The sequence below is a fragment of the Schistocerca gregaria genome, chromosome 8 (assembly GCF_023897955.1).
Source record: "Schistocerca gregaria isolate iqSchGreg1 chromosome 8, iqSchGreg1.2, whole genome shotgun sequence".
NCBI classification, from domain to species: Eukaryota; Metazoa; Arthropoda; class Insecta; order Orthoptera; family Acrididae; genus Schistocerca; species Schistocerca gregaria.
In genome coordinates, this window is record NC_064927.1 from 326,988,920 (window position 1) to 327,004,801 (window position 15,882).

The window sequence follows — 15,882 nt, forward strand, 5'->3', positions numbered from 1 at the left end:
CCTTTGCCTTTCGCGTGCAAGTGCTCTACCATCTGAGCTACCGAAGCACGACTCACGCCCGGTACTCAAAACTTTACTTCTGCCAGTATCTCGTCTCCTACCTTCCAAACTTTACAGGAGCTCTCCTGCGAACCTTACAGAACTAGCACTCCTGAAAGAAAGGATACTGCGGAGACATGGCTTAGCCACAGCCTGGGGGATGTTTCCAGAATGAGATTTTCACTCTGCAGCGGAGTGTGGGCTGAGAGCTTCTGTTAAGTTTGGAAGGTAGGAGACGAGATACTGGCAGAAGTAAAGCTGTGAGTACAAGCCGTGAGTCGTGCTTCGGTAGCTCAGATTGTAGAGCACTTGCCCGCGGAAGGCAAAGGTCCCGAGTTCGAGTCTCGGTCTGGCACACAGTTTTAATCTGCCAGGAAGTTTAATATCAGCGCACACTCCGCTGCAGAGTGAAAATCTCAGTCTGGAGTCATTTACGTGGTTTAGCATTACGTGTTTTCGTCCAAGTAATGCGGTACGCCTCAGATAGTAAATAAATTCTACTGAAAAGCGTAATTAATATTGAGTAGAATATGCGAGTGTGCAGTGGGAAAGTAGTAGAGGAAAGCAAAGGAATATGTGGTAAGCTAATTTAAGTTCAGTAACGGACTTTTCCTTACTATTCTGGCTCAGGAAACAGCAGTCGGTTTCTGGCCTCGCCATGTAGACTCCCCCACAGGTGCTGTCCTTGGCTTCTTCTTCTTTTGCTCCAGGTATCTGAGCAACTTCTTCCACCTTGTCTTTCCATCTTGTTTTCAGTGTGCCTAAATTTTCCTTCACCCTTCCGGTTTCTTCGCTACACTCCTCTCAGTCTTAGCCCCTCCTAACTTCTATAGACGGGTCCGGCAAATCTCAGCCACCTTTACTCGCCGCCAGCAATGTCATCTAGTTCATTTCGCGACTCTCTGAGCTCCCTATTTTTTCTTCCTCTCCATTCTCCTCCCTCAAAAACTGGTCCAAACATCTTCCACAGGATTTTATTTTCGAAAAACTCATGTTCCTCCCTGAATACTTCTCCATTCTCCACATTGCTGCCCTATTTAGTAAAACTGGTCTGATTATAGTTTTAATCATGCTTACTTTGGATATCCTTTATAAAATTTCGGATAACAGAAATTTGTTGGGTGAATATAATGTTCTGGATGTCACATTTTTTTCTAGTTTATATTTGTTGTTTCTCATCATTTCTGTTATTTACTCCAACACCCAGATATTTAAATGCTTCTGCTTCTTCCAACATAGCGTCACCAAACTGTATGGCTTCGCACCTTTCTGTCTTATAATTTCTTTCTACCTCCATGAATTTTGTTTTGTCGTCACTTACCTAAATCCTACTTCCTTCTCTTTCTGAAATAAATCTCTTGAGATTAGTTTTAGGAGACGTAGATGTTCAGCGAATAAAGCTTCACCATCTGCAGAGGCCAGTTCATTCATTTTTTTATTTCTATGCTGATTCACTATTCTGCTTCAGTTGTTGCATCCAGTGCTTCCTGTATTGCTACACTGAGCATGAGTGTGATGTCCCTTCTCGCAGCCTTACTCTTGTTTTTGTGTCAAAAGCCATGGTATAATCACCATTGATTTTGTCGATCCCGATTCGGCCAATTGAAGTAGATTCTACCAGCTCTGTAATCTTCTTTTGGTTTTCCAAACTCCCATATTTACTCCTAGAGATCTCTCTGCCTGTGCTATTGTAGGCTATATTGAAATCAACAAATACTATTGCCACTGTTTTATTGTATTTCCAATATTTCGATACGGCTTCTTTTATTACAAACATCTATCCGTGGTGGTTCGGTTCTTCATAAACCCGTTTATTTCTCACCTATTATCTGCTTTAAATATTATTCCAGTCTTTTATGGATAATCTTGGAAAATTAATAGACAGTGACAATTAAAGAGATGCCTCTATCATTTCTGCATTTTTGTTTATTGCTATTTTTGTGTATTGGTGCAATAACCGCTTCTTTCCGTACATATGGCATTCTTCCTTCATTCTAACTGAAGGTCACGATTTTGTGCACTTCTTTCGCAATTGTATCGCCATTCTTAACTATTTTATCTGTTACTCCAACTCTCCCTGAAGAGAGTTCAGTAAGAACAAACAAACCGGATTAATGTTTCCGAAGGACACTGCAGGTCTTTCACAGCTGTCAGAAGACTTGGAAGCTCTACTGAACGGAATGGATAGCTTCTTGAAAAGAGTTTGTAAAGTTTACATCAAAATAGATAAAATAAGTGAGATGGAGTGCAGTCGCACAGATTGACACAGTCATGGACCAATTAGATTAATAGATGAGTTTAGCAATTTGGACAACAAAATAAATGATGTTGACCGAACTGGGGGATATGAAATGACCAAAGGCAATACCATGGAAAGTGTTACTGGAAAACATCGAAAGTACATTTAAATATTAAGAAACCTCTTCTGAGGGTGTTAGCCTGGAATGTAGTTCTAAACGAAAGTGAAGTGTGAATGACCAACAGTTGAGACAAGAAGACAATAAGAGCTTTTGAAATGTGGTTCAGAAAAATAATGCTGAAGAATTGATGGGTAGACCAAATAACCAAGGAGGATGTACTAACTGTGGAAAAAATAAAGGCTCAGCTTGACAATAAAAGTGGATTTCGTTGAAATGACATCTACTCGTGCATTAAGGAATACGCAATGCTGTAATGGATGAATTTGTGGGAAGAAAAAATTGTAGACGTAGTACAAGGTTTGCCTATAGTACTCAGTTTCATGTGTATGTAGGTTGTCATAGTTATTCAGCGCTGAAGAACGTGGCCCAGGATACAGTAACGTCGAGAACTTTTCCAGACCACCCTTCGTGGCGAAGACCAGAAAAACATCAATAGCGTTATCTTGTGATAACTGCATACATTTCTTTAAATGTAGTGCTGCCGCCTCCATAGCTAGTGCACCACTCCCACAAACTACCTTGAAGGACAAAACATTCCACAAACGTTAATGTCATGGTAACACAAAGCATAATACATAAAAGAAGTTAATGGTACCTTCAGTTTTCTGTACTCCTGGAAGTCGGATAAAACGTACCGCTATCAAATAACAGCAGATTTTTTAAATTTATTTATTGTTAATACAGATATATGTCTACTATCTCAAGTAATAGTAGACTGTAACCATTTAATAATTAATATCAAATATTATTTTCTCTATAGTAAACATAATTCTGTACACTTGGCAACGGTCAGCAAAATACTTTTTCCACATAATTTCATAATAGCTTTTCGTATTTAAGGATTACAGCTGCATTAAATTTCTACTACAGTTTATGGTCTCCAACATTAACTAAAGTTTCTGGAATCCGGAAGGCCGACAGCAATGTAAACAGTCCAATACTTCTCAGTCCATTGCCTCCCCTTTTCTTTCTGAGTCCATCTCATCTTCTCCCATCTCTATCTATAGCTTCCTCTTGCCTCCCTGTCCATCTCCTCTTCCCTCTCTCTCTGTCCACCACCTCCTCTCCCACTCAATGTCCATCTCTTCCTTCCCCATCGCTGTCTGTACTTCTACTCCTTCTCCTCCTTTCTCTTCTCTCTTTGCTGTTTCTTATCCCGATAGCAAGTTTGGCTTAAAACGATCTGGGTGTATAGGAGAAGCTTTTTATCCACATACACAATGTGATGAAAAGTATTTGGGCACCTCAAAGATATATGCTTTTCATATTAGGTGGATTATGATGCCACCTACTGCCACGTACTCCAAATCAGCGACCTCAGTAGTCATTACGCATCGTGAGAGAGCAGAATGGGGCGCTCCGCGGTACTCACGGACTTCTAACGGGGTCAGTTGATGGTTTTCACTTGTGTCATAGGTCTTTACGTAAGATTTCCACACACCTGCCTAGGACCACTGGTTCAGATATGATACTGAAGTGGAAACGTGAAGGGTCATGCACAGCACAAAAGCGTACAGGCCGACTTTGTTTGTTGACCGACAATGACCGCCTACAGTTGAAGTGGGTCGTAATGTGTAAGAGGCAGACATCTATCCAGACCATCACACAGGAACTGAATCAGGATCCACTGAAAGTACTAGGACAGTTAGGCGGGAGGAGAGAAAACTTGGATTTCATGGTCGAGCGGCTACTCATGCGTCACGCCGGCAAATACCAAACGACGCCCGCTTGGTGTAAGGAGTGAAAACATTGGACGACTCAACAGTGGAAAACGTTGTGTGGAGTGACGAATCACGGTACACAATGTGGCGATCCGATGGCAGGGTGTGGGTATGGCGAATGCCCGGTGAACGTTATCTACCAGCGTGTGTAGTGCCAACAGTAAAATTCGGAGGCGATGGTGTTATGATGTGGTAGTGTTTTTCATGGAGGGGGCTTGTACCCCTTGTTTTGCGTGGCACTATCACAGCACAGGCCTACATGATGTTTTAAGTACCTTCTTGCTTACACTGTTGAAGAGCAATTCGGGGATGGTGGTTGCATCACTCAATATGATCGAGCACCTGTTGATAATGCATGGCCTGTGGCGGAGCGGTTACACGACAATAACATCCCTGTAGTGGACTGGCCTGTATGGTTTCCTGAAGTGAATCATGTACAATACCTTTGGGATGTTTTGGAAGACCGTCATCGATACCTCTTCTCAGTGCAGCAGTCCTTGAAGAATGGACAGCCATTCCCCAAGAAACCTTCCAGCATCTTATTGAACGTATGCCTGCGAGACTGGAAGTTGTCATCAAGGCTAAGGGTAGACCAACAACAATTTAAATTTCAGAATTACAGATGGAGTGCGCCACGAAGTCATTTTCAGCCAGGTTTCCGGATACTTTTTCCACATAGTGTATTTGCTCATGTGCACACACATCACATATATTCAACATATTTCACAAATGTATTAACCCGTTTCACCTCTATCTCTAGCGAATTTCGTAGCAACTTTGTTTTAACGCAGCTCAATGTTTATGCATCATATCTCTTGAATCTACGTAATGTACAACGATGATATTTTACATGGACATCCGGTGGTTTATGTGGATGTTTTATGCGGACTATGTTGCGAATAGATTTATTAGTAAAGACGTAATGAGTTAAAAGATCATATATGATGTGGCAGTTTTACCGCAAGTATTGCGAGAATGTAGTAAGCCATAAACTTCATTACTTTCATCTTCGTCTGACGTATCAGCGAGATGGTGGTGAGTGGGATGGCGTCCTACAGCAGACGCCAGGCACAATCCGATGCCGAATTGTCCTTTCAGGAAGTCCGAACTTGATATCTAGTTTCCTGGCCTGGACCTACCTAATTCATTATGGACTGGGGTTGTGGTGGTGCGGTGGTGGTGGAAGTGGCTGGGGTGGTACAGTAAGCGATAAACTTCATTACTTTCATCTTTGTCTGACGTATCGGCAAGAAAGTCAAGTAAATGTTTTAAATTTCTTGAAAACTTTGTTGTAAGTCGCTAAGTGTGCTGATTCTCAAATACTGCATTAATATTGTCTGGCTACTTGCGCGTCTCGCCAAACGCTTTTCTTCTCACCCCACACATCTGAGAGGTAGGGGCGTCTTATTTCCCCCTCTCTACCCCATTCTTTCCAGACGGTAAGTGATAAGTGTACCAAGTTTAGTTGAAATCGATCCTGTAGTTTAGGTGGAGATGTGGACCATATACACACGCATAAATTTGAACAGCATATTATTCACACAGGGGGATATGTCAGATAATAGTAATAATAATAATAATAATAATAATAATAATAATAATAATAATAAAATAATTTAACCACCATTTGATCAATGGATGGCGCGGCACACAGCTTTTCAAGAGTTCACCTTAGGGACGCAGGATCGTGCACTGCGGGTAAAGCTCTTTTATGAGAACGGCGAGTGTGCTTCCGTACCCCTGGAGAAGTTCCGAACATTCAAGGCTACGAAAAATAATATTTGATAACGACTTAGGGTCAAAGTATCGACAAACATATGTGGGTCTTTTTCATTTACCTCTCTGCTACAATTGCCTGCAGACGCCATGCGATTATAAATAAACTGCTTTCATTAATTGCGTGCCCCAGTCATACAATAATGCGTCCTCTCTCTTTTCTTGAGTTTCGTTACATTTTTCTAAGACTCTTTGCCTCCAGCATATATCATTATTTTTCAACACGCGATCTAGACAGGTCGCTATCAGACACAGACGTTCTCTCTTTCTCACCACATTTCGCTGACTGTGTCTTCACTGCCACACATACTCAGGGCACATATTCGTTGAAAGCCCCGATGATGGCTGTTCATCAGTTTAAATCGATTTTCAAAAGTAAATAAAGGAAACATGATTTTGCGACTGGTTGCTGCTTATTTGGTAAGTTTATGATTTACGGTCACTACAAAATTTGGGAACCACATGGAGCCCACCATTCAGACATACGTAACCTTCAAGTCTCACTTTAGAATTTATCGAATGGATCATAGAGCTTTGTTTATTGACCTCTGAAGAAGTACTCGTAGAAAAACTGCCGTTCTGTAGTCTGCAACACACTGTGTATTAATTCGTTGGCGTTTTTCCTTAGATCGGCTACTACATTATTACATTTATCGTATAGATTGTGAGCATTGTCAACCTGTGAAACAATTATATATATATATATATATATATATATATATATATATATATATATATAGTTGTATAAAGTTCGAGAGAGAGAGAGAGAGAGTGTGAAAAGTCTTATACGTTACAGGGGAGAAGGGACTTGCGAGTTGTGGTCCTAACACACGCACACAAATATTCGCCCGTGCCCTCACACACGAATTATATATAATTTAAAAGGTAAGTAAAAGAATTATTTCACGCGTACGAAACGCTCACAATCTACTTGAAAACAAACGAACAAACGTAAAGACGGTAATAATGTGCTGAGTGAGAAGACACAAAACTACAGCCCTATTTCCAAATTTGAGTTATAGTGTAAGTACACTACTGGCCATTAAAATTGCTACATCACGAAGATGACGTACTACAGACGGGAAATTCAATCGACAGGAAGAAGATGCTGTGATATGCAAGCGATTAGCTTTTCAGAGCATTCAAACAAGTTTGGCGCCGGTGGCGACACCTACAACGTGCTGACATGAAGAAAGTTTCCAACCGATTTCTCATACACAAAAATTACTTGACCGGCGTTGCCTGGTGAAATGTTGTTGTGATGCCTCGTGTAAGGAGGAGAAATGCGTACATTGACGTTTCAGACTTTGATAATGGTCGGATTGTAGCCTATCGCGACTGCGGTTTATCGTATTGCGACATTGCTGCTCGCGTTGGCGGAGATCCAATCGGTGGGTTCAGGAGGGTAATACGGAACGTCGTGCTGCATCCCAACGGCCTCGTATCACTAGCAGTCGAGATGACAGGCATCTTATCCGCATGACTGTAACGGATAGTGCAGCCACATGTCGCTCCGCGAGGCACCACATGGGGACGTTTGCAAGACAACAACCATCTGCACGAATAGTTCGACGGCGTTTGCAGCAGCATGAAATATCAAGCTCGGAGACCATAGCCACGGTTACCCTTGACGCTGCATCACAGACACGAGCGCCTCCGATGGTGTACTCAACGACGAACCTGGATGCACCAATCGCAAAACGTAATTCTTTCGGATGAATCCAGGTTCTGTGCACAGCATCATGATGGTCGCATCCGTGTTTGGCGACATCGCGGTGCGTGTACTTTGGAAGCGTGTATTCGTCATCGCCACACTGGCGTATCACCCGGCGTGATGGCATGGGGTGCCATTGGTTACACGTCTCGGTCACCTCTTGTTCGCATTGACGACACTTTGAACAGTGAACATTACATTTCAGTGGCTCTACCCTTCATTAGATCCTTGCAAAACCCTACATTTTAGCAGGATAATGCACGACCGCATGTTGCAGGTCCTGTACGGGCCTTTCTGGATGCAGAAAATGTTCGACTGCTGCCCTCCAGATCACTCACCGATTGAAAACGTCTGGTTAATGGTTGCCGAGCAAGTGGCTCGTCACAATACGGCAGTCACTACTCTTGATGAAGTGTGGTATCGTGTTGAAGCTGCATGGGCAGCTGTGCCTGTACACGCTCTGTTTAACTGAATGGCCAGGCGTATCAATGCCGTTATTACGGCCAGAGGTGGTTCTTCTGGATACTGATTTCTCAGGATCTATGCACCCAAACTGCGTGATAATGTAATTACATGTCAGTTCTAGTATAATATATTTGCCCAATGAATACCCGTTTATCATCTGCATTTCTTCTTACTGTGGCAATTTTAATGGCCAGTAGTGTAATACTCATCCAACGTAAAAGGAAACAGGAAAAAAACTGTAAATATTTATTTCACTTTTTTCTTTCTTTATTTTCAACGTCGTAGATTACAGTATCTGTGATATTACATGTATATATTGAATGAATGTGTGTGTGTGCTTGTGAGTGTGTGTGTGTGTGTGTGTGTGTGTGTGTGTGTGGTGTTATATTTGTGTTTTATGATGCTGAGAGAAGGAAGAGGGCGAAACCTGGCGCCGGCTCATTGCTTACTCCTCGCGAATAGCTCCAAGGGGGCCGTCAAGCCTAACGTCCCCATGTCACAGACAGTTCTCTATCAACAGTGTCATAGGCCCTCAAATTAATCTGCTAGGAAGCTTCATATCAGCGCACACTCCGCTGCAGAGTGAAAGTTCATGATGGAAACATCCCTCCTCCCTAATTGTTGGTCCAGCAAGTTTCGCATGAGAACTTCTGTGAAGTCTAGCAGCCAGGAGACGAAGTACTGGCGAAAGTAAAGCTGTGTGGAAGTTTCAGATTACATACCCACAAAAAGAGTAAATTGCTCGTAATAGGAAATTTCAGAATGGAAAAATATATCCAAGTAGATTTGAGGAGGTCATGGAAGGGAATTAAAGCGGTATCTCAGCAAACGAATGTCGTGAAGCGTGATAAACATATTCCTACATCATTACTACTCTTATTCTCGTGCTGGATTCTTAATTACATCTCGACCATTTTGACTAATTTTCATGGTTATTATAAGAAATGCTAAAATTTCTGTGATAGGATCCATTATGAATGCACTTCACCTCATTACTTCCCTCTTTCCACCTCCTTAAATCTCCCTTCCCCAAAACTCGCTATACTAGTAAACATCTACTTTACACACCAAGATATTAATGTACATGTGCACAAATCTTCTTTGCTATTGCCAATTTTACTCATGTTTATCATTATTATTAGATTCTTTACTGTTATTATTATTGCTTTTATCATAATCTGTATGTATAGCACCTGTAGTAAAAATACTGCCATCTTTTACTTTATTAGGTCTTAGTAATTAATCTTTATTTATATTGTCACTAGACTAATCTAATTTTCTTATTTGAACTACTGTCATCATGTAACTCTGATGTGTGAAATGCTGCATGTGTGAAACACTGGCCCGATGTAAGCCTGATGGCCCTAATCTGATCAGGTTAAATAAATAAATAAATAAATTATCTTAGCAAGACATAGTATTTCAAATGTGTCCCACGTGTTGCGTGGAGAGCTGTCACGAGAGCATGAGTAGTGTTGAAGATTTTATGGGTAATTACCGAAATAAAATTACGATAGGGAGTGATATATGATGTTAACGCATAGATTATTATTTTTCAATACAAAAGTCATATCGCTCAAATTAATCGTCCTCTTCCAACAAGCCGATGGGCAAGAAAGTTGTGTTTCGTATGATGAGACACATGAGATATAGGATTTAATCCAGAACACTGCCGGTTAATATGGTGATCTGTAATGCCTCAGTGTCGTCTGTATGCCTTTTCCATATTCTCTCGATGAAACTTTCAATCCCCTCCAGTATGCGAACAACATGTTGGAGCGCTCTCGGTTTCACAACCGCAACACAGAGTTACATTAACTTTCTAGTTAGCTGAAGATTTTTGGGCTACTTAATCGAATGTTAAGGATCGTTCATTCCACCCCTTTCTTGGATAATGTTGTGAAATGTATTTAAATGGTCCCAGAGTATTTCGAATTTAGCTGTTCATGATGCTGATTGCGCGTGTAGGAACGCACACAAAATTCGCTCCTGCGCTATTTCGAATGCTACAGAAGAAGAAGTTCAGGAAAAATAACAAAATTTCCTAAATAGAAAGCAAAATTACAAATTATACGTGTAATTTCTACAGTATTTCAGAGAATTTTAGTGTGACAGGCTATCATTTTGAAGTAATTAGCTAAATTTTTCGATGAAACGAATTAGAGATTTCGAGACAACATGCATATGAAAAACTATTATATATCACATGCACTGTTGAAATACTTTTTGCTTCAAAATAAACGCACCAATCAAGAAAGACGACTTGCAGCTTACTTCCAGATATCTTTTGCAAAATGCACAGGAATATGCATTATGCAGAAGAGCATATTTTAAAATATTATATTATTTAATTCCGGGTTCGATTAGCGTGTTCAGGGCAGTAATTGGGTAGTAAGGACATTCGATTATTAATTTCGATTGACAGGTTACTCTTATCTATCTTGTATTGCTGACTTGCGAGTGAATGAATATATGAGAATCTACTAAGAAAGGCGACTGCAAAATGCAATAGCACTTAATTGATAATTGAGTACGTATCTCAACCTCTCTAATTTCGCCGTTTTTGATATATAGATCACGCAGTAACCGATTGGCTCATGATAGTAGCAGGAATTATCGCTTGTGGAACCTTCTTTGTCGTCCAGATCGGAGGAATCTGCCAAATTGCAGATAGTGTCTCCCTGACATCCGACTACGCCAGTAGTACACAGAGTGGGTACCTGGAGATGGCGTTCTCCTGGTCAACCAGTGGCCACTCGGTCCTCAAACTAAACATCCGTCAACTGTGGCTGTTCGGGATGTGGCCACAGTGTGATTCACCGCTGTATAACTTCTACAGCGCCCTCGTCTTGACGCTGGGCGTTTGGAACTGCATGGAAGGCGCTCTGGCCATCGGCTACAGTGGAGCTGATCTTGAAGAAACGACGCTGGTCTTGGCCAACTCGTTCACGACCTGTAGTGGACTCGTCAAGGGGCTACTGTTCGTGTGGGACAGGCCACTGTATTACACCATGGCGCAGCGTCTGAACGCGCTGTTATGGTTACAGAGTGAGGCCTGCACCAGGGACCCCACCCTGGCAAACATCCTCCAGAATTCGCGAAGACGTGCTGCCCGCATTTCGCTGGCCATGTTCCTGTTCCTCTTTCTGCAGGCAGTCGTGTGGTTCCCAATGCCGTTGATCGTGCACCCGGGCGAACGTCGCCTTCCGCTCGTCCAGCACTACTGGGCCGGCAACAATAGCTACTACGCGCTGTCGTACATCGTGCAGTGTTGCTCAGCAAACTACCTGGCCAACGTGAGCTTCGGCATGGACTGTCTTCTAGTAACTATAATGATTTTGGTGGCCGCGCAGCTGAAGGTCGTCACTATCCGTGTAGCAGCCCTGAGAATGGAACAGGCTGACACGGAACTGGGAGTCAAACAGTGTTTGGAGGGTCCACCTGCTGTGTATCAGGACAGGCTGTACAAAGATTTGTGCCACTGTATTGAAAACCATCAGCAAATTCTTCGGTACGTAATATATTATTGTATGGGCATTTAATAGACGAAATGAGGGCAACTTACACTCAGAAGCGACGAGAAATGGTGAATAACTTTTTTTTAAGCCTCCACAGAGTCCGACTGGATCATTTGTTTTCTAAATCTGTCATTCATTCTATTGTTAAAAAGTTCTCCTTCATCTTCTCACATATTGTCCTAAATTTTCAATCTCTGCATATCCATTTTTCCCAATCATCCTCCATAATTGGCCTTCGCCACCCCTTTCCCCGACCCCGCAGTGTGGTTCTACCTGTAGCGAGCACAAAACTTCAGTGCGTTCTAGCAGACGTCATGCTGAAGGTGGTGAATTGTATTCTGATGATAATGGTTACCAAATAATTGTGTTCCTTGTGTTCTTTAATGTACCCCAGCATGTAGACAAACTATACGGCATGTGGGACTTGAATAGAGAAATTCAAATATTTTCCAGCTTTAGTTACGCTATTGCTACTAACTTTACCACACGTTGTAGTCTTCGAAAGGATTTACATAACTGTAGCTGGTAATTCTTCCTTAAAGGGCAGCTAGTTCCGGCATGGGTAAGACAAGTGCTACGATACTCAAGCACTTCACCTGAAAGCTTTGGCGACTTTGATTTGTGGAAGTTGAGAAAATGGACAACAGTCGGCTGTGTAGTAGAATGAATGAAAGTTTGAGCGGGACCGAGACTCGATCGCGGATTTGCCGCTTATCGCGAGCGGTCGCGTTACCATTAGACAATCCATGAAAGCTTCACGGCCAACTCCAACTTCCACACGTCATCAATCATGTGTCTACAACCTGCACTCGTACATTCAATATGTACACTCCTGGAAATGGAAAAAAAAACACATTGACACCGGTGTGTCAGACCCACCATACTTGCTCCGGACACTGCGAGAGGGCTGTACAAGCAATGATCACACCCACGGCACAGCGGACACACCAGGAACAGCGGTGTTGGCCGTCGAATGGCGCTAGCTGCGCAGCATTTGTGCACCGCCGCCGTCAGTGTCAGCCAGTTTGCCGTGGCATACGGAGCTCCATCGCAGTCTTTAACACTGGTAGCATGCCGCGACAGCGTGGACGTGAACTGTATGTGCAGTTGACGGACTTTGAGTGAGGGCGTATAGTGGGCATCCGGGAGGCCGGGTGGACGTGCCGCCGAATTGCTCAACACGTGGGGCGTGAGGTCTCCACAGTACATTGATGTTGTCGCCAGTGGTCGGCGGAACGTGCACGTGCCTGTCGACCTGGGACCGGATCGCAGCGACGCACGGATGCACCCCAAGACTGTAGGATCCTCCGCAGTGCCGTAGCAGACCGCACCGCCACTTCCCAGCAAATTAGGGACACTGTTGCTCCTGGGGTATCGGCGAGGACCATTCGCAACCGTCTCCATGAAGCTGGGCTACGGTCCCGCACACCGTTAGGCCGTCTCCCGCTTACGCCCCAACATCGTGCAGCCCGCCTCCAGTGGTGTCGCGACAGGCGTGAATGGAGGGACGAATGGAGACGTGTCGTCTTCAGCGATGAGAGTCGCTTCTGCCTTGGTGCCAGTGATGGTCGTATGCGTGTTTGGCGCCGTGCAGGTGAGCGCCACAATCAGGACAGCATACGACCGAGGCACACAGGGCCTACACCCGGCATCATGGTGTGGGGAGCGATCTCCTACACTGGCCGTACACCTCTGGTGATCGTCGAGGGGACACTGAATAGTGCACAGTACATCCAAACCGTCATCGAACACATCGTACTACCATTCCTAGACCGGCAAGGGAACTTGCTGTTCCAACAGGACAATGCACGTCCGCATGTATCCCGTGCCACCCAACGTGCTCTAGAAGGTGTAAGTCAACTACCCTGGCCAGCAAGATCTCCGGATCTGTCCCCCATTGAGCATGTTTGGGACTGGATGAAGCGTCGTCTCACGCGGTCTGCACGTCCAGTACGAACGCTGGTCCAACTGAGGCGCCAGGTGGAAATGGCATGGCAAGCCGTTCCACAGGACTACATCCAACATCTCTACGATCGTCTCCATGGGAGAATAGCAGCCTGCATTGCTGCGAAAGGTGGATACACACTGTACTAGTGCCGACATTGTGCATGCTCTGTTGCCTGTGTCTATGTGCCTGTGGTTCTGTCAGTGTGATCATGAGATGTATCTGACCCCAGGAATGTGTCAATAAAGTGTCCCCTTCCTGGGACAATGAATTCACGGTGTTCTTATTTGAATTTCCAGGAGTGTATATTGCTGTATAGGGGAGACATTTTAAATGAGTGTCGCTCGCCGGGGTCGGTGGGTAAATACGATACCGCAGTGCCTGTGTTCAAAAGTAGGACGCAATGTATCGGGATTTCTTCCGTCACCTGAATGAAAGCTCGATACTTCGTCACTTCAGTCCTAATCGAAAATAGCTGCAGCTTCCTTTTTTCCCCTCTTCTTCTTCTTAGGTATGTTAGTGTGATCATTGTGTTCAGCCAAATGCGTAGTGCCTACAAAATCCTTTACTTTGATGTTCATGTCATTTGCATAATTAATGAACTTTGAAAACGGGTGGTCGATTATTATTTATGTACGTAACCATGTGTCTGATCATCCAAATTGCTGCCTTGTTTTGTGAACATAGGTACTGCAGGTTTTGAGGCTTTACCGGAGAGTCATTGATCGCGCATTCCACGGTCGGTGTGCCTCCATCCCGCGAGAAAACGCTTTACTGAGGGCGACCTCAGTTCGTTACACTTTGCACGCCTTAGTTCTCGTAACTTAAGGTACCAATAACACCTGCTTTTCTAGACATGCTTACAAGACAGATGGCGAAATACAGCGTACTGGTACTGAAGGCATCGAGGTCACTAGGGATAAAGCTAATATCACAGAAATCGTATTCAGAAAAACTTCAAATCAAGCCCGTGGCATAAAGTCATAGGTTATACGTGTTTTGTCTTAAGTGATAGAGATGAACGGGAGAAAACTTCTTTTAAAATAATTAGGTCAGGCCTCGTCGGCAATGATAAGTTAAATTTTAATACTCCTTATTTCAGTAACAGCGAAGATAGGATCGAGACATTTATTAAAGGCGATGTTATTTGTCCATAAGTTGTTTTGAGTGAATTTCTAAAGTTAAATGTGAAAAGGAAGGAAGTTCAATCAACATACAGTGATTTTCTTCCGTGATATATTATAGCAACTCAAGAACAGGCAACTAACAGCCGTGGGAACACTAGTCAGTTTTGCCATAAAAGTACCTGAAACTCGGTAAAATATTAAAATAGGTTTCGGAATCGAAATGCGATGATTACAAACTACAGAACCTTCACCGAATTTACTGTAGTACCACTGTATAAGCTGACACAGAGTACTTTTCTTTCTTTTGCAGTCGTCAGTCTTCTGATGCAGGTAGCCGTGGATTCCTCTCCTCTGTTAAACTTTCCACCTCAGAGTAACAATTTACAACTTAGGCACTCAATTACTTCCTGCTTGAATTACAACCGTCACTCTTCCTTTACAGCACCCCATAATTCCATGCAAATTATTCCCTGACCTCTTAACACATGTTCGCTCTTCTAGGCAGTGTTTTTCATGTATTCGTTTTCCTCGGTTATTCTTTGGAGAACCTCCTCATTTTTTAACTTACCAGTCCAACCAATTTTCAACATTCTTCTGTGGCCTTGCATTTCAGTTGCTTCGATTCCCTCCTGTTACGGTTTTCCCAGAGCCCACGTTTCACTACAATACATCGCTGTGCTCCAAACGCACATTCTCACAAATTTCTTCCTCAAATTAAAACCTATGTTTCTTAGACTTCTCTTGTCCACGAATACTCTTCTTTCCAGCTCTAGTCTGCTTTCTATGTCACTTCATTCGTCCATCAGAGGTTATTTTGCTGCCTAGGTAGCAGAATTCGTTAAATACATCCACTTCGTGATAATCTTGATGTTAAGTTTCTCGTTCCTCTCATTCCTGCTACTTCTGATTACTTCCGGTTTCCTTCGATCTACTCCCAGTCTTCTGACAGACTTGATGCGACTAGCCATGGATATCTCTCCTCTGTTAAACTTCCCATCTCAGAGTAAGCATTTGCAAGTTACGCGCACAATTACTTCCCAGTTGAATTCCAACTTTCACTCTCCCTCTACAGTTTGTAAGCTCTACAGCATACTCTAATACCATGGAAATTATTTCTTGACCTCTTAACAAATGTTCGCTCTTCCAGGCAGTGTTTT

At 43.1% G+C, this 15,882-nt stretch overlaps 1 protein-coding gene across 1 annotated transcript in view; it reads left to right on the forward strand.

Moving 5' to 3' along the window:
* The first annotated feature begins 10,732 nt into the window (after positions 1–10,732).
* The window catches only part of LOC126285175 (uncharacterized), a 54,070-nt gene continuing 48,920 nt past the window's right edge, over positions 10,733–15,882 (forward strand). Inside the window, exon 1 of the mRNA XM_049984484.1 lies at positions 10,733–11,646. Within this exon, the coding sequence (XP_049840441.1) occupies positions 10,733–11,646 (914 nt within the window). The remainder of the gene's footprint in view (positions 11,647–15,882) is intronic.